We start from the raw sequence: 20,208 nt of genomic DNA, 5'->3' as shown, positions 1-20,208 counted from the left end.
TGATCTGTGTCATTTGTTAACAGGCTTCCATGTCTCTTTAGATCTTTCAAATATTTTTTGAAATATCTTGTCTGCTGATGGTTTTTCTCCAGGTCACTTCAGTATTAGAAATTAATTTCTCGACTATTGTTTCATTAAGGTTTCAGGAGGAAGACTAAACAAATACTAATGCTACTATCGTCTTAAATCAGGAGTTTTATCTACTTTTGGCTCTGGCTCTGGACTTACCATTCTGATTACCATATTCTATTTTCCCAAATTATTTGCCCACAAAACCCATTCTCCACGAAATGACCATAAACATCTCACAAAATTCTAGTGTTTCAGAGACCAGGTGTGAAAAACACTAACATTTTATTAGGTACATTACTCGTCATGTTAAAAAAAAAGTATCTTTTATACTTGGTTTATTAATATGTATTTTATTAGGAATGGGTATTGAGTATTTTCCAGTGTTTTTTTGGACATTTGAGATGATCACCTTAACCTAGAATTATGATTAATTAGTTATGATTAATTAATACAGATTTACATTTTGAACTATCTTTGCATTTTAAAAATAAACACTACTTGGTTATAGTGAAATGTTCCTTAAGACAATGCCAAATTCATTTTGTCACTATCTAGGACTTTTGCACATATGTTCACTAATGAATATCAAATATGAGGCCAACACATACAATGGTGAGAAACATGCACACACTCTCATCATGGAGCATGCATTCAGTACTTTAAATGCTTTTTTAGACGCTAAGGGTTGTGCTAGTTTCAAAAATTAAGCTAAGAAGCTCTCCATCATGCTTTGGATTTAAAGCACAAGAATTAGCTCTTTAAGAATTTTTAAAACTCACCCATACATCTGAGTAGGCTGGATGCCTTTTTATTTTGTGATACAGAACTTTGGCATCATTTTTAAGTCCTGTCTATAGCTATTAACCTAAATCAGTTTTCTACCTTTTTTGAGTCCTTATCTTTGTTTTCCCTGAAAAGTGACTATTTCATTTTGGTATTAATATTTATTGGCAGAATGAAGTTGTATAAAGTATTTTAATAATTTTTAAACCTCCCTTTTAAACTACCAACTTTATTAGTGGCAATATTCCCTTTCCTGTTACACTTCTCTAACTCTGTCAATTTTATTGGTATTGCCGAAAACCAGTTTATTATTAGATTATGAGAATATCTTACCAATTTACTATTTTAACAATTTTCTTTTTAAAACCTGTTTTCTAATTCTTTTGTTGTCGTTTTATCTTTAGTAATTTCTTCTTCCTAATTTCAATTAATTTTGTTCTTCATTTCTAAAATATTCTAATAAATGTTTGGTTTATTTTCATTCATATTTAATAATAATTTTCTTCTATAGCTTGGTCTCTATCTTACAATTTTAATACATAGTTTTTTCATTGTCATTATGTTCAAGTATGTAATTACAATTTTACTGTCCTTTTAGACTCAAAGATAATTTATAAAGACACTTTGAAGTTTTCTACTTTTGTTTTTTTGGGGCGCTAGCCTGTAAATATTTTTATTTAGCTTTATTCCATCATACCATCTTTACTTAACCAAATTTAGCTCATCCTTCTAGGCCTAACATATATGTCATCTCCTTCAAGAAGTCTTTCTTCTACCCTGCTATGTTCTCTCCCTTCTCTAAACCTGTACATCTATCCCTTTATATTTATACCACAGGGTTTATATATCTTCCTCCTTCCCCGGCTCGACACCTACTCTCAGGCAATTTCATTCCTTTATGAGATTTTCAGTTTAGCTCAGTACTTTATGAGTTTTCACAGCAAGATTCCATTCAGTGCAACAAATGCTCAATAAATATTGAGCATCTAGGAATAGCGTTAAATGAAAGGTATAATCCTGGCCTTCAAGATTAGTAGGAGAGATGAACAGGTAAAGATAATACCCAAGTGAGCTTCAAGAGACTTGGTTAGGTAAGTGAAGGTAACATCATGTGTATAAGCAGCTTACAGACCTTGAAAATAAGGACAGAAACGTTCAAAGGAGGAAGAGGGGAGCAAATGGCCCTTTAGGTACAGCTCCACCGTAAATTGCCTAATAATTCAACCCAGTGCTTATCAAAGTATAATCCATAGCACCTGCCTCAGAATCACTTGGCGTTTGTAAGGAAAAAAAAACAACAACGCAGATTCACACCTACTAGAATCAAAATGAGGGATATTTAAATCTGCGTTTTAAACGAACTCCCCATGTACTTAAACCATCCAAAAATGTAGAACACAAGGCAGTCAAATTTCGCAGACCGCGTTCGTAAGCCACGCCCTCCTTCTAGCCAGAGGACAGCCTGCGGCGTCTCTCTTCCCTTCCCTTCCCGCCCTGTCTCCAGACACTGGCCCACAAGCCGGCAGGCCTTCTCCCCTGAGGCGTAGCTCAGCCACCTTCCGACCGAAAAGCCAAACAGACACTCAGATCCGCGCTTCGCAAAGGATTAGGGGGGAAAAGCAATAGGCCAATCTAAAGGGCCGGAGGCGTAGCGGGGGAGGCCGGCAGGGAGATCTCTTTGATTGACGCGAAAAATGCCCAATGAGAGCAGAGGACTAGTGACGCTTTCGCCTCAATGGGCAGGACATTAGCGATTTCAACCAATCCAGCTCAGACGTGTCTACCTTGTGGGAGGTGCTTGAGGCCGCGGAGGTCGTTGGTGTCTGTTGAACGGCTTGTGGAAGTCGTGCTGCCTTGGGTAGGGGTTAAAATCGTTCTCGAGAGGAACGTCTCTGTCCGAAGAGAACATGAGTTTAGCTCTGAGGTCGGTAATGAGCAGGCGGCAATGCTCTCCACACTCCGCCGCGGGCCCCAGGGCGGCTGTGTGTGGAAGGGAGGCAGCTTGGGGCCGAGGCGAGGAAGGGAATGCAGTTTGGGACGAGAGGAGAGATCTTTGGCCAACCTTCCCGGGCCCGGACCCCTCACCCTGGAGGCTCTGGTGAGCTCCGCACACTTCTGCTGAGGTGGTCATTTCTGTCAGGGCGTTGGGCTTTGGACCGCCAAGAAGGTGGGCTGTCTTAGTCTCGAGGAGGCAGTGAAATATCGCGAGGTTTCTATGCGTGGTGTTTGCGGGAAACCAGGCCTTGGAGCATCCCTTGTTTCAGTTCCTTGTCAGCGGCTTCCAGCTCGGTGACCTCCTGCTAACATACTTACCCATAAATTTTGGAAATAACACAAAACCCACTCCTCGCTCTTCTCCTGCGGCCATGCTTTACGGTATAATCGGAGACACATTTTAGTGATTATAGTTGGTAATCTCTTAGATTTCCGAAATGTCTTAAGCTTTACCTTTCCTTCAGTTCCAACCTCTAACGCACTGTTTGTTGCCTCCGCCCCCAAGCCCAGCTAGAAGTTTTACCTTAAAAATGTCTATGTAGTTACGTCACACTAAAAAGGTACCGAGCTCTAATAAGGGATAATCGTGGTATTCTTGGATGGGGTCAGCTGTTCGTGGGTTGCGAACTTGTCCCTTCAGAATCTTGGGAAGAGAATGACCCCCGGGAGCTGCAAGTTTGTGTGAAGTCAGGTCTCTTGTGAAAGAACTTCCTCAGCTTTGTCATGCCTCTTTTTGTCATTTTTAGTCGTCTCTTGCCTTTTTGGGGATAGATTTCAGAGAACAAAACAACTTCAAATGCAAATAAACTCCACTGAGTTTTACATTTTTTAAATTTATAGAATTCTTCCGTTTCAAAACTTGTTCTTATACAAGTCTTGTAGCCCCATTTGAAAATTTGGAACACTTAGATCGACACCTCTTAAGGAAGACATTTCTGGCTTTTGCAGTAAATTACTTAAAGTTTTTTCAGAGTTTATGAGAAATTAAGTCTAGATGTATATGTTAAGTGAGATTTACAAGACTATTGACTCTTCACATTATTATATAGAATTAGCACAAATATTATGTACTTTTTTTGGTGTTTAGTATTCATGGTATGCTTAGGTTCATTATTTTGGCTGATTTGTTAATATTAATGGGAGAAATTACAAAGAAGTGCCAAACGGTAAAAAATGTGTAATCTAAAAACATTTTTAACCCACAATGCCAAAATAGTTTGTAAGCCTAGGAGAATAGGATTAAAGTGGACTAAATAGACTTTTTTCTTATCATTTCATAGAAATGAGCTTGTAGTTGACAAAACAAAGAGGAAAAAAAGAAGAGAACTCTCTGAAGAACAGAAACAAGAAATTAAAGATGCTTTTGAACTTTTTGACACAGACAAAGATGAAGCAATAGATTATCATGAATTAAAGGTAATATACTTAAAATATATCTTTTTCTGTTAAAATGATTTGCATTTTTGACAGTTGATTAAAAATATATTTTAAAATTTTTAATTAAACTGGTTTTGGAAATATGAAACCATTTTAAGCATTTACCATTAAGTGCTATAATAAAATTGAATAGTACTCAAAACATACCTTTTTAGAAACTCCTTTTCACGTGGTAAAATGAATAGTATTTTAACTGTAAAAATACATTCCTATGGAGGAGCTTATTTTCCACTCACATACTTAAAAAATTTGAAACTGTAGGTTTTAAACAGTTCTAACTATATTCCTCTTCCCACTGTGTTTTGTTTTGTTTTGGTTTGGTTTTTTTGGTGATCCATTCATTTTTCAGATTGAGGGAGTGTTATTTGTTTTTTAATTTGAACATGTTATTAACAGTCTCAACCTATTTTCTCTGGTGCAAACAACATAAGTGACGTCTGATGTTGACACAGTGCTAATGGGGAAAAAATGTCAATTTTAAGTTTTAGAATTATTTATAAAGAACCAAGGGGAAATTGATGTTTAAGGTAGTTTGGGTCTTAAACTCAGCACAATGAGAAAGATAGTATTTTTGTACCTCTTTAGCTCACTTTTTCACTGTTTCTTTTAGTTACCCAGCTTCAATCCATTCTTCCTTTATAATGTCTCTTCCATTTGTTGCTATTCTTATTATCTTGGTTTGGGATCTTATTTTATATCTGGAACTTCCTAAATGGTTTCTCCATTTCCTGTACACTATCATTAGATTCGTCTTTCTAAAATTCTTTCATCATATTATTCATTGCTCATAAACCCTTAGTGGCTCCTCATTGTACCCTGGATAAAGTTCAGATTTTTTTCATTTGTATTGAATGCCCTCCACACTTTTACTACCACCTACTTTTCTCATTTGCTAGCTGCTCTCTTCCGCCTGATCTTTTCCCATTCAGGTAAGGTAAACTGCTTTGTTCATTGCCTTCAAGACTATTCTTTATTTCTGTGTGTGTTTTAATACTAGTCATTCTTTTCTAAATGCCCTTCTACTCTACTTCATCCATATACGATTTGAGGAACAACTCGAATCTCTCCAAATAAGACTTTAACCAGTAACATCTCTCCTTCCTTGTTACTAGTAACTAGATCTCTTCTTTCTCTAAGGTCAGGTTCTTAGACCACTTACTTGGTAACTAATCATGTCGAGTCTGATGAAAATTCTTATTATAATTTTTTTAATCTCTTCTATTGTATAACTTTTTAATATTTATGCTGTGCCTTTTTTTGGATTTGTTTGTTAATCCTTTGAGAAAAAATAACTTATTAAAATTATCTGTGCACTAAAGTCAGTACATTGTAGAATGTGTTCTATAAACACTCATTGATTAGTTTGTCATTAAAAAAGGGATATATAAATGAAAAAAATTGCCATTTAATTTCAGTAATGAAGAACTATCACTGTTATTTTAGAGACATAAAACATGCAAAAGAGTGTGTGTTTTATTGATGTGTTGTCATCTTTTAAGTAGTAAAAACTTATTTAAGAATTGGAATTCACTTCTTTTGTAAAAAATGTTTATAATTTGCTTTTCCCTTTTAATCCAAAAGGTGGCAATGAGAGCCTTGGGGTTTGATGTAAAAAAAGCTGATGTACTGAAGATTCTTAAAGATTATGACAGAGAAGCCACAGGGAAAATCACCTTTGAAGATTTTAATGAAGTTGGTGTGTATTTTACAATATTGTAAAGACTATTTTACAATAGTCTTTGTAATCAGCAGTTTGTTAGGAAATTATCTGGTTACTATCAATATTTTTAGAAGTCTCTGGGTTATGGAATTTTGCTATTGAACATTGCTGTGTAATGTGAATCTTATGTTGGAGTTTTTTTGGTACTTTTTTTTTTGCTAATTTTCAAAGAAAAAATAAGATTTATAGCTTCACTGTAAATGGGATTTATCTTTTTGTCTTTTGTTCTGAAGATTTTAACCAAGGAACTATTGTGTAGCTTCTCCCGGGAAGATGTCTTTCCATGTAATATGTACCTATATTATGTGATAAAAGTAAAAGAGTGATCAAAAAGTTATTTTCTCACAGTAAAAGATAAAATTTGGTATATTTTTGTTTGGAAAATATTTCCCAGGATCATCCTAGTATGTGATTTTTGTTGGCAAAGTGGAAGGAGAGGAAATTGGTAGCAGTTGGTATCTTTAGCTGTAGATGAAGTGCATGTCTTCAGGTTGACAAAGCTTATGAGGGGCTTCCTACTCTGGATGACCTTGATCTCAATGAACAAAGTCATCTCTTTAAAGTTGCTTCTGGGGAGAAGATTGTAGTAAGGGAGGCACTTAGCAGACTGGGAGCAGGAGAAAACATTTTAGAACAACCCACTGGGTTATAATATCAGCATATTATTTAGTTATTTTTAGATACTTTAAAAATCTAGGAAAATTCAGTTACACACAGACATACACACAAACCCTTTATTTTAAATATTCAACAAGAAGTAATATGAGAAATGAAAAGAAATGGCAGTTAGTACATGTGGAAAAAATAGATTCATATCATTAGTAATTTCTTTTAAATCTGAAAATTCAAACCAAAAGCAAGGAAAAAAGAAATTAAAGAACAGATAAATCTAAAAGACAAAAAAACCACTGCACAGAAGATCCCCAATTTATGAACTAATAGATGACTATTTAGAGAGGCAGCTTGTCCCTTTGGAGAGCATATTCTTTTTTTTTTTTTTCTCTAGTTCGTAGAATTATTTACTTGAGAAGAGGTAGAGAGCCATCTTTATTTTCCCAGTATTGAAGCTTTCTGGGGTTTATGATCTTAGTTCAAGTTTCAACTTAGATTGTTTATAGAAACAAGGATCAGGATACAGTAGAAATGATACTACTAGGAAAGAGCTATAATTCAGGCACATTTGGTACGGTGTAATGGTTTAGCATGGACATTTTGGAACCAGGTTGCCTGGGTTTAGATCTTGGTTTTGCCACTTACTAGCTGTGTAACTTGGTCATTTTACTTCTCTGTGCCTCATTTTCAGCTATAAAATGGGGATAGTTGTATTATCTCATAGGGTTCTTAGGAGAAATAACTAAGCTAAAAATATGTATTTAGAAAAAGGCCTAGTATGTAGTAAGTTCTATTAAGTATTTGTTGTTATTATTACTTCAAAAATTAGTCTTTGTTTCAATGGCTGGAAAATATGTATATCACTGGAACATAAAAAGTATTCTGCTCCATGTATTTATATTTTTCTCATTACCTTTTTCCTGTAGTTGTAGGTTATTTTAAGCACTATTTGCCTCTAATAATTTTACAAAACACATTATTTCATCTTAGGTGAATACAGTTTTAAAATTTTGATTTTATTAGCAGTTGAAGCCAGAGTCCCATGTAATCTCTGCCTTTCCTAACCCTGCATCTCTTCTATGTTATTAACAGAACAGAAATACTGGGTTCCTTCTAGAATAAATGGTCATGAGTAAACTTCAGCCTGACTTTCAAAGATCAACCATTTGGCAGGCTTAGTACATACTTTAACTATCCTAAGGTTACCTATTGAGAATATCAACTGTTAAATAAAATTTTATTACTGTTTGGGAATCAAATAATCAAAAACTATTACTTTCCCCATTTTTTGATCATTTTTAAATAGTAACTGGCCACAGATGAATATATGTTTTATAGTTTGGGACAAATAACTCTAAATCAGAATATTTGAATCTTACTTTTATCTACTATCTATTACTGTTTAAGGATATTGTTCCACAGATATTTACAGGTATTTCTAGATAAAGTTTGGCACTTCATATTCTTCCCAATGCTAGAAAAAAGTACTAAAACATACTTAATGTAAGTTTAGAATTTAGACAGCCTGAGGCTAGTGAGTTACAGGTGTTTTAGGAATTGCTGCTTTAAAGTAAGACCAAGATAAGTCAGCTATTTGTACTTGTCTATTTTTGGCATGTACTATTTATTATTTCATTGCCTATTTAGAATAGAATATTATATATATTTTTGTTTTGCTTAGCAAACATTTGCTGACTTTTTTGGCATTCAGTACTATGCTGGGGTGAGGGAGGGGAATTAATCAGAAGTTACTAAGAGTTTCTTCTTTCAAGGAGCTTACAGTTTAAATGCGGGTGATAACAAGCTATGATACTCTGTGGTAAATTATAATTTTGTATAGGGCAGTAGTGGCATATACTGCAGCCCTTGGGCCAAATTCAGCTGTTGCCTGTATGCTGCTACATCCATTCTTTTTTTTAAAATTTTTATTTATTTATTTATTTATTTTTGACTGTGTTGGGTCTTCATTGCTGTGTGCGGGTTTTCTCTAGGTGTGGCAAGCGGGAGCTACTCTTTGCGGTGGCTTCCCTTGTTGCAGAACACGGGCTCTAGGCACGCGGGCTTCAGTAGTTGTGGTGCACGGGCTTAGTTGCTCCGTGGCATGTGGGATCTTTCCCGGACCAGGGCTCGAACCTGTGTCCCCTGCATTGGCAGGTGGGTTCTTAACCACTGCCCCACCAGGGAAGTCCCTGCCACATCCATTCTTTTATGCTGCTTTTGTGGTACCATGACAGAGTGAGTGGTTGAGATAGAGACCTTATGCTCCCCCGGCCCCCCCCCAAAAAAAGCCTAAAATATTTACTGTCTGGTCTTTGGCAGGAAAGTTTGTCAATTCCTGATCTAGAGCAATTGAAGACTTTGCAGAGGGGATTTTTAATTTAGGCTTTGGGAACAGGAATAGGATTTCATCACAAGGGGAAAATTGTGGGAGGGGTATAGAAAGGCATTCTAAGCAGAGAAAACAGCAACAACAAGGAGTAATAGTAGACATATAGCATGTTCAGAAAACTTCAGTTAGTCTCCTGCTCTAGAGGATAGGGAAATAACTGGAAAGGTAGGACTGGGCTAGCTAGGTAAAGTCTTGCATAACACAGAGTTTGGACTTTAGTCAGAGGATCTATGTCAGTTTTTAAAGAAGAGGAGATAATATGTTTTAGAGAGGTAACTGTTGAGATTATTAAAGATGTGTTGAAGGGAAGAGATTGCAGGCAGAAGATACAGTTGGCCCTCTCTATCCCTGGGTTCTGCTTCTGTGGATTCAACGAACTGCGGATTGAAAATATTAGGAAAAAAAAATTCCAGAAAGTTACAAGGAGCTAAACTTGAATTTGCTGTGTGCCTGGCAATTATTTACATAGCATTTACATCATATTTACAACTATTTACATAGCATTTACATTATATTAGGTATTATAAGTAATCTAGAGATGATTTAAAGTATACAGGAGGATGTACATAGATTATATGCAAATGCTATCCGTCCCAGATTTTGGTATCTGAGGGGAGTCCTGGAACCAATCCCCCATGGATACCATGGAAACTGAGGGATAACTGTAATAGACTTTTTATGCTGAGGGTGGTGAGAATAAAAAGAAAAGTGGTACATTCAAGAGTAAAAAAAGGTGGTAACCTCAGTACTCTAGGATATAAGTAACTGATAGGGTTTAAAGTTTTAATGTGATGTTTTTGAATTTGCTTTATTAAGTGATTGTTATAATGTATAAAGCCTAAGTATTTTGAGTAAGTACATTTCTGAGAGTATAATTAAATCATTTGAAAATTGAGTTACATGGACAGAAATTTGTGAAATAGATTGAACCCATCTTTACTGCTTGTATGTCAGTCGATTTATTTTCATTGAAAAATAAATATATTTCTTATAATTCTACTTTGTAGAATAAGAATAGAAGATGCAGGCCTGGAGGATAGTCACCATAAAGTTACAATGTTTTAGCTGTCCAGAATGATGGGTATTTATAGTTCCAAAGAAAAGTTGCATTCTAAGACAAAGTATTGATAAAAGATTATATAGACACATAAGTCTGAAGTAACTAACACAATTAAAGCACCAGTGGGATAGGAATTTATACATCTTGGAGCCCCATCTGTTCCCCACATCACCCTGTTGCTTCTTTAAATACATTAATATTTTCAGCAAGCTGCTTTTTTGGTTCACCTGTCATGTAAATTATTTAATTGGTGAAGAAAATTTCTTAACACTTTTTTTTCCTTGTCCTGCTTTTTTGTTGGGACTAAATTCAAAATAAGTTGAGTATGAGCCATAGAGTTAAGTGTGGTATTTTATTTTGGTGTTATGGCTGTATATATGCCAACTCCTTTTTAACTGAATATTTATGAGCTTTGATGATTTGCATACTTATAGTAATATACTTCAATTAGTTACTTGGAAGACTTTTTGCATAAAATTAATGGATAAAAGAAAACTATTGAATATATGTGTAGATGATTTAACATTAGCTTGAATAGGTGCTTATTCTAAAGCTTATTCAACCAAATAGGAAAACAGCAGCAAAACAACTATTTGTGGGGGACTTGAATTGTATTTTTCTTTTGGATGCATTAAATATTCCAGTATTTTCCATCTATAAGCATTTGCAAATTTTTAGTGATTCTGTAAACCTCAACAGGACTGAGTTATTTTTAATGGGACAGTGAAGGTCATAAATACGTCTTGTTGTAGTGGTAGACTAGCATGTAGAATTACTTCAGAGATATTTCCTTTGATATTTTCAGAATTTTATCTAGTAACTTAAAAAATTTTATACCACAGATTTAAAATTTTCTGTTATTGTGGCTATTGATTAAAGACTGTGGTTATATTGAAAATATTAAGTTGACTCTATTATTATATATTATTACATTTAGTATTTTAAAATAATTATTACTATTGAGGCCTGAAATTACTCACATTTAATTTTAGTTTAGCTGTCTGATAGTTATTATCTTGATGAACAAAATGGATTTGACTTTAGAGAGATCTCCTTTTCAGACCTTTTTTTTTTCTTACTACAATCAGATTCAGTCCTTTTAATAACTACTTTTGAGAAACCAAGAGGTTCTTTTAAATCATGAGGATATGAGTGGAATTTTCATCTACTGTCTGAGATTGTATCTGTATCAATGGTGGCAGTTAATTTTATAAATTTGTCAGGGGTTTTTTGTTTCTTTTTAAGTTGTATTAAATTTGAAGAACAATCAGTATTACTATTAAGTTTAGCCAACAAACAACTTTTATCTAGTTGGTTTTAATTGTTTTGTTGGTATATCATCTCTACAACTAGGTTACAAACTCCTAGACTTGTGTGCTTGATGTCAGTGGAGCCTAGTACAATTCTTGATAATAGTAAACCTTAAATAAATATGGTATAAATGTAGTTTTCAAAATTTTGCTTCTGTGTGATATAGTTATACTTATTCTTATAATAGGATAAATTGTTGATAATGTAAAGGTTAAATTCTAAAATATGGATTTGGTTTTTCTAATTTTCTGTTTATCTCTTTGGGTTTTTGGACTTTGGCATTTTTATCGTCAAACTAAATGTTGACAGACTCATAGCTTTAATTCTCATCTAATAATTAGTTGATTTCACAAATGAATGCCTTTGAGACTATGAAGGTTTACTTTTCATGTTTTTTTAACTATAGTGACAGACTGGATATTGGAAAGAGATCCACATGAAGAAATATTGAAGGCATTTAAACTATTTGATGATGATGATTCAGGTAAAATAAGCCTGAGGAATTTGCGACGTGTTGCCAGAGAATTGGGTGAAAACATGAGTGATGAAGAACTTCGGGCTATGATAGAAGAATTTGATAAAGATGGTGATGGAGAAAGTAAGTTTGGAGTAAAACATACATTCCAAATATTCCTACTGTACACATATAGTAATTTTTTCTAAAACCAAATGATTTTCAAGACCCTTTGCAAGCTATCTATTTAGTGTAAATGTTTTTCATCCTATAATGGGATTTTTGCATAAGTATTTCACATACTCAGTTTAGGATGAAGCAGACCTTTAAAACTAACTGTATAGATTATAGTATGAGCTTCCACACTTCAAGAAACTGCTTTACTTTTCTTTGAGGTGAAATATCTCCAAAATTTCAGCCACTCAGTAAAATTTCAGCCTTTAATGTCTTCTTCCTCAACCTACGTGCACGTCTAAGTTCTGTTGAGTCTACCCTCCAGATATTTTTAATCTGTTTTATTTCTTTGTTTACTGCTACTGTCCTAATTCAGGCCCTAGTTTCTTTGTAGGAATGTTATCATAGCTTTGTTCATCATTCCCTTGAATGCCTGCTGGGTACCGTGTCCTGTGTGCTGACTGGTGCTACCCAATGAAAGAGGCTGATGTTGTCCCTGCTCTCACTGACTTTACAGTCTCTTGTAGCCTCCTAATTGCCCTCTATGCCTATAAGCCTCTTTTCTCTTCCTAATTTGTTCTAGCAGCATTCTTTTCCTAAAATGCAGGTTTGGTGATGTCATTTTCCTGTTCAAACACTTACAGTGATTCTTCAGTGCCTATGGAGTAAAGTCCAAAGTCTTCTATGATCTGTCGTACCATAATTATCTAGTTTTATTTCCCACTGTATTCTTCTACTTTCTACTTTAACCCTCACCTCCCATATAGTATACATACTTTGACAAAATATACTCTGTCCTATCTTTTTATGCTGTGCCTTTCATCATGCTATTCTTTAATCCTAGAATGCTCTAATTGCCAATTGCTGTCTGCTAAAATGTTAGTTGTTCTCTCAGGTTCATTTTAAACTCCATCTTTTTCTCAAAAGCCTCCCTCAGTGGTCTCTGTTTATAAATTATGAGATTTCCATTAAGGGCCCATAACATTTAGAGAAATAAACTATTTTGACCTTTTGTACACTGCCTTCTGTTAGTTATATACATGTGTGTCACTCCAGTTATATTGTGAGCCATTGAAGAGTAGTTTGGAATCATATAGTGTGAAAGGCCTGAGGCTTTGAAATCATACAGACCTGGATTCGAATTGAATCTCTACCAGTTACTTAGTAGCTCTGTAATTTTTGTGCAAGTTTTTAACATTGTCTGAGTCTCAGTTTTCCTATTTATAAAAATCAGAATGGTAATACCTTTCCGGATGGTTGTGAGTATTAAATGAAGATAATTGAAGGTGCCTAGCATTAAATGTAAACTTGTTTTCCTTTTTCTTCTTCATCTTTATATTCTCCTGCATTTTCTTGAACATGATGAGTACTCTGACGTTTGTTGACTTAAGCAGCGAGCAGGAGTGTGCGTTACAGTAGATACATGTTGCTATAGTACCAACTATTCATTTTTACATAAATATATATATATATATATATATATATATATATATATAAAACCTTGGAAATACTGGCATGCTTCAATAAGGAGATAAGACAGTAGCAAATAGTTATCAGCTCAGATTGTCCATTAGAATTGCGCATTATTGTGCTTTCTCATTATATTTATGTGACTATTATTTGAACATTATACAACTTTTCTATTTTTAGTACTAGCTCTTTGAAGGGTATCGATATAGTTAGTTATATTTTAAAACAGAGATGATTAAAACTTGAGAAGACTTAAAGGACTTCTTAAGCTGTAATTCTAATATTTGGATTTATAATCCGCTGTCTTCATAGTTAAAAAATGTTTGTGTCTTCCCTAGCTGTTGATTATTACCCTAAATTAGCTTTAAATGAGTTCCTTTATGTAAAGGTACTCTCTTCAGTGGTAGAGAGAATCTTGGTGTGTCTTTTTCATACTCCAGCTACTTACGTGTCAAACGACCAGAGTTATAAACAGTTTCTTTTTCCTGTACTAGGCTCATGCAAGTTAGGTTTTAGTTATTAGCTTCATTTGACATTAGAATAAAATACCAGTTAGTAACCTGTTCTTAAATTCAAACATCATGTGAAACTTTTCTTAGAAAATGTGTCCATTTCTTGCATCCCTTGCTAGACTGCTCTACCTGCTGCTTTTGAGTTTGAGTTCACACCTGTGCTCCATTGCTGGGAGATTTACTTTAGTGCATCCTTAAAACATTTCTTCGGTCCTCACTGCTTGCATTATTCCACTTTAAGTCACTGTACAACTGTTGCTTGGGCATCCTACTGTCATTTATTCACATGACTAACAGGCAAATAACACTTTTTTTTTTTTTCCAAGTGACTGATTACAAATAAAATAACAGGCAAATAACACTTTTTATTTCTTTTTTCCAAGTGATTGATTACAAATAAAATACACCTGACACATAATCTTTTATTGTTAAGACTTGTCTTTTTTGGGGGGGATAGGAGGGTGGTCTTATCATATTAAAATAGTCTAATCCAGTAGTTTCCAATCTGAGATGTGGGTATCTAGGGGTGGAGGCCTTCTGAGGTATTGTGCAGGGTCTGGGAGTTCATGTATGCATCAAATATTGTCTGTAGACCATATGAATAATAGTATTGCACATGCATACATATACTGCTTTTTTTGGTTATATTTAAATGCTGTTGAGATTGATTGCAGAGTTTATATAGCTATTTGACATTATCTACTTCTCAAACGAGATATACTAAGGATAGCTGTTATTGTGGCAAGTCCAGAAAATTATTATTTAAAGGCATTTTCATATTCAGAAACAATGAGAACTCCAACCCTAATCTGTTTAGTGTGGCTTTGGGTTACTGCCTTAATTTATATTGGGTCTCTGTAGCTATCTGAAAATCTGCCCATTTTTGAAAAAGTGGGAAGTTAGATTTTATAATAATTTATTAATCTGATCACGTAATCTGTTTTTTTTTTTTTTTTTGGACTGTAGGCAGAGTTTTTCTTAGATATAACTAACCTGCTTTCTTTGTATATGTTAAACTGGTAAAGATCATAACACTTCGCTTCCTTTTTTGGACTTCAGTGATTGTTCTGTTTTTATGAATTTTTCACACTTCAGTATTTGAGAGCAATGAAAATTTTTTTTATTGTATATATAGAATAATAAACATGGTGAATGAGGAATTAAAGGAAAAGAAGACATAATACAAAATATAAATACAGCTGTGGTAATGATATAGAAAGAATCCCTCCCAAGATATATAAAATAAAATACAGTAAATCATTTTGGAAAAGTGGAAGCAACATTTAAAAAACCAAAGTGGACCATCTTCTAAATAATTATGATGAATGTTAACATTTGTTTAGTACTTTATATATGTTAGATTCTGTGCTTAGCATGTTACATTGTGGATTATGTCGCTTAATTTACATAATAGCTTTTGTGAAGTGAATACAGTGTTATACCCATTTATGCATAGGATACATGCATATATATAGATGAGGAAACTAGCTCTGAGAGTTTAATAACCTGTCCAAGGTTATTACAAAGCTAATACATGGCAGAGCCAGACTTAAACTCATACCTCCATAATGACAAAGAATATGCTTTTAACCATAACACTGTATTGCCTCTTGTGCTTTAAAGTAAAATATTAATTAGGTTTCTATGTTTATGGGGTTTTTAAAATTGTATACTATTATGGGAAACAGTGTGTTAGTAAAATATTCAACTGGCACTTCAGATATTAAAATTTGTTTTTTCCCCTCAAAGCCAGATGGTCTCTAAGGTACTTAATTTCTCTAAAATTTTTTATTTTAATGACATGTAGTAAGATTTACCCTATGAAATGATTGATTTATGAAAATTTTGTTTAAAAAGGCAGTGTAGAAAAAAATGAAGTGTCATATATGTTTGATTCAATATATATTTTATCAAAGGCCTATTTTAAGGTAGGCATTGTGTTCCTTACATCAAGGAACTTGATATAAGATACGATTGATAGAGAAGGTTATAAAACCGAATGTATAAAGGCATCACAGATTCTCCTAATTGTCTGAAAGTCTCACTGACGATAAAGGAGCTAGTTTAAATTCCTTAGCCACTTTCTTCCCTTCAGCTTTTAGGTTCACTTTTTTGGACTTAAGTATTTTGTTTTTAGGTATGAAATTATGGAATAGTTTAAAATACTTTTGAAATGCTACAGTGCTTTAAAGTGTTTACATATAAAGAATATAAATATTGAGTTGCTTTGTTTTAGAACTATATGAAGCTTAATTTGAAATTTGAGTATTGAGATTTTACAAATTGAGGGAAAAAAGTTTTAGATCTTTAAGTAACAAAACATAAGTACTTTTCAGATTTTGAATATTTTAATCATGGCTCTATTATGCTGTTAAAATAATGTGTAGTCAGATCATTCCAAGGCTGCTTTCCTTATGTTGTTTTTCTTAAAAATATACCCTTGTTTCCTGTTTTGGTCTAGATGCCTCACTCTAGATTTTTCTAAATCAGGGGTTCTTAAATGAAGGTACATATTGATGAAATTGTTTAAAATTTTTATGTATTTGGATTTTTTTTTTTTTAACTAGGACGAGAGGGGTCATAGCTTTCATAAGATACTGAAATGTATTCGTTTAACTGCAAAGGTTAAAGATCAGTACTACAATTTATAAAATCACTGAAAGTATTTTCAGTTTTGTATTACAGGTTTTGTATTCTGTTCTACTGTGTCTATCATAGTGTCTTGTAGATGTTTCATATTGAATGCATGAATTCATGGTTCTTGATCAGCTCCTGGACGGCTCATTCCTCTTAACTCCTTATAGCTTATTTTTTGCAGTATTTTTTTCTTTAACTATGTTTCATTTAGTTTTTCTTTAACATAGGCTTTTAAATATATAAAAGTTCCAAAAAACAATGATTTGACGTTTTTTCTAATTCTAATATATTTTTATCCTTCAGAATTCTAACTTACATGTGTGATATATTTAAGCTTATTTATTAAGAAAGGGTTTGCTAAATGAACTAGTACAATAATGATTATCAAGAGAGTTTAACTATCTAAGAAATTTAAAATTTTAAGTTTTTAAAACTATTTTATTAAGTGTGTATAAATATTATTATGATGGATTTTTTTAACATATACCATTTTGTCTTTTTCCTAGCTAATACTATAGAATGTTAATTTATATTGTTTATTATATTTTATGTATTTTTGTATTCATGAAGTTCAATTTAATTAACGTATTCAACTTCCTAGCAAAGAAGTAAAAGCAAAAAGCTATGTCTTGGTTTATTAAGAATTTTGTATAATATAAAATTTAAAGATACTTAGTAAAATAGTAATAGTGTTCTCTGAAAAAAATTTGTATTTCTGACTTACATTTTCTTTCTTACCACAGTAAATCAAGAGGAATTCATTGCTATTATGACTGGTGACATTTAAAGAATTACAAGGATAAACACTAAGAATGTTGCAGTTATCATCTTATATTCTATTTTTGTGCCTGAAGCTGTGTTTAAAAAAAGAAAACAACTTAGTTCTTTTTTCCAAAAGGACCAAAAATAAGCATCTTATGTATTCATATTTTACTACTGTTAAGTTTCTTTATATGAACAGTATTGTTAGTACTCTAATAGCTTAGCTTTGTATTTATAATATAGTTTTTATATATAAAGTTTAAAAAATTGAATCATGTGGTACACATTTTTTGAAGGTTTTTTATTTAGCATTAGTAGTCACTTTTGGTGCACATGTTTTTCAGACTTTCCTTAATAAAATGTTTATTTTTTAGTATTTTAAAATTTGGTAAATTTTCTGTTTATTTTGATTCCAAATGTCTGCTAACCCTCAAGAGTATCTTTCTTAAATCTTTTCTCTTTACACGGTTGTTTTCAGAAACGAAAATTGAAATATAAATTGCAATAGAAGAGCACATTTTTCCATTACAAGTTTGACATTTGATGTTTCAGTACAAAATGATGACTCAGTATAGGCATAATTCCTTTTTCATGAGTCATGTCTTTCAGTTTGGAGGGAAAAAGTATTGTGCATATAGACTCATTTATCCTCATGTATTCAATATTATGTTCTGTAACGCTTTTGGTATCTTAAGTTATGACAGTTAAATCTGGATATTTCTTTCTTAAACTAATTGAATATAGTTTGAATCATCTAACTTCTTGACAAAGTGAAAGAATTAAATTTTGGAATTTTGATCTGTTAAGATAATTATCACTCAATTAAACGTCACAGTGATGAAAATAGGAAACTAAGCCACAGAAATCATTTAAGGCTCTGTTTTAGCTGTATAAAGGAATGTTCTGTGATTCACCAGGAAACAGTGGAGACAGATTTTCCAGATATTGGTGGGTTCTTCTTCCTTGTAGAAGTGTATGTTAGGGGGAAACACGTGGTTAGGGAAGATAGGTCATAGTAATAATTTGAGGCACTTTAAATGTTGTGAGCCTCCTAGAATATTACAGAAAGAGTTATCCACTAGAAATTTAACCAAAAAATCAGTAGAGAATAATGTAACGGTGGTGATATTTCAGATGGTTATCTAGAAAGCAAGTTAATTGTTCACCATATTAAAATTCAGTTTTGAATATGAAATCAGTGTTCACAGTAATACCAATATCCAGGGCAACAAATAGACTGTGAAATTTAAAAAATTGTATCACGTTTACTGATGAATTTGCCTTCTATATCTCAATCACAAAATACATTGATTTCCAGGAAATTGAAGAATAAAGAAAATGAAGAATAAAACACAAACGTATCTAGGCTTGCTAGTCTTCTACCACTTTATTGGAATAAATAACCTAAGGTACTTTTTGTCACTTACAGAGATAACTTCTTTATTCTTAATATAAATGGTTACTCCTTGGGATGCCAGCATTTTGTTTCTTCTTACTGTGGGTTGAGGGAAGAGTGCTCACTTCAGTTCTTTATGTTTGTGAAAGCTTTCTCCTACAGAAGGATATGAATTATTTTCAAGTTTTTTCCAGTGTTAATAACTGTAGAGTCAGAGGCTTATAAAATTGGCTAGTAGAGGCGGCAATAAGAAGAAAGGAGTGAATTTGCTTTAAACAAGAAGGAAGTGGAGGTGGGTATTAGTCATTTACCATTATAGTTATATTTATTATGCAATGGCATTTCATGATGTAAGAAAATAACTTTCTTGCTAAACTTACCTACTGCATCTGCTGTTCTGGTATCCTGGTAAGCTTTGATAGTTTGGGATTTGTCAGCTAAGATCTTGTCTTACATATAAACCAACAAAGCCTACTTTAAGTTATGTACCTCTTAACAGCTCCTAGATTAGAGTCTGGCGGTAGGTAGTTGGGATGGGGAGGAAATCAAAAACATATTTGTTATGCAGTTAATATGTGGTGTGGGTACTGCACTAGGCTTATTTAATCGTTTATTGCAGGAAATTCATACAGCACTTCTAATGGAAGACTTTCAAATTTAGTTGATGCGCCAGTGTTAATGGTCTTGCATTAGCAAACACCATGATGAGTTAGACGATCCAATTGAGTTGCTAATTTCCTCAACTCCCTAAACCATCTGTCTGATGCTAATCTCTGGATGTAAATTCTCTTGGGAATTGCTAGTGATGTGTTCTACACTAAAGATAATTTCTAATGTTCTGAAGACCAATGTGAAGAAGGCAAAAGAGTGTCAAAAAATCACTTAAAATATGAAGTTAAAAAAATTACATAAGTAATATATAAAGGTAATATATAAAGTAAAAGTGAAAATTCTTTTTTTTTTAACTGCCAGCTCCACTCCCATTCCTCTGAATAGTATCAGTTTCAGTTAGACCTCAGACATCAAGAGGAGCACAACTGGATATTTTAACAGAGTGTAATATAGGGAATAGGTTAAATTGGTGCTGGAGAACCAAAAAAAAAAAAAAATCAGGAAAGGAACACTGGGATAGCTGAGGGTAAAAGTTGTAGTTACTGGAAACTAGAAGCTGGGAGGAGAGGTCCTATGGAGCAGGGACTCGGAGATGGTTGAGGAAGGGGGTACTGGTAGGTGGTGCTAATGTTGATGGGGAATGATGAGGCTGGTTTGGGGAATCTCGAGAAAAAGCTGGAGGATGGAACCAAGTGCTGCTCCTGGAACGAAGAACTGTTGCCCTGGGGATGCTGACAGGAACTCCAGGTAAACTGGAAACAGCAAGAGTCTTTTCCCCTCCTGCCTTCCTGTTTTATTCTTCTAGTCCTCTT

At 33.5% G+C, this 20,208-nt stretch overlaps 1 protein-coding gene across 1 annotated transcript; it reads left to right on the top strand.

The window, feature by feature from the left end:
- Window positions 1-2,633: 2,633 nt before the first annotated feature.
- On the top strand, window positions 2,634-19,951 carry CETN3 (centrin 3). Its single transcript, XM_036848131.1, has 5 exons — window positions 2,634-2,779; window positions 4,131-4,266; window positions 5,869-5,983; window positions 11,786-11,977; window positions 17,370-19,951. The coding sequence occupies exons 1-5, from the start codon at window positions 2,763-2,765 to the stop codon at window positions 17,411-17,413; spliced, it is 504 nt and encodes a 167-aa protein (XP_036704026.1). The 5' UTR covers window positions 2,634-2,762; the 3' UTR covers window positions 17,414-19,951.
- Window positions 19,952-20,208: the final 257 nt, after the last annotated feature.

The sequence above is a fragment of the Balaenoptera musculus genome, chromosome 3 (genome assembly GCF_009873245.2).
Source record: "Balaenoptera musculus isolate JJ_BM4_2016_0621 chromosome 3, mBalMus1.pri.v3, whole genome shotgun sequence".
Lineage (NCBI taxonomy): Eukaryota > Metazoa > Chordata > Mammalia > Artiodactyla > Balaenopteridae > Balaenoptera > Balaenoptera musculus.
The sequence above is the reverse complement of the archived record's forward strand: the minus strand, read 5'-3'. Positions and strand labels throughout refer to the sequence as shown.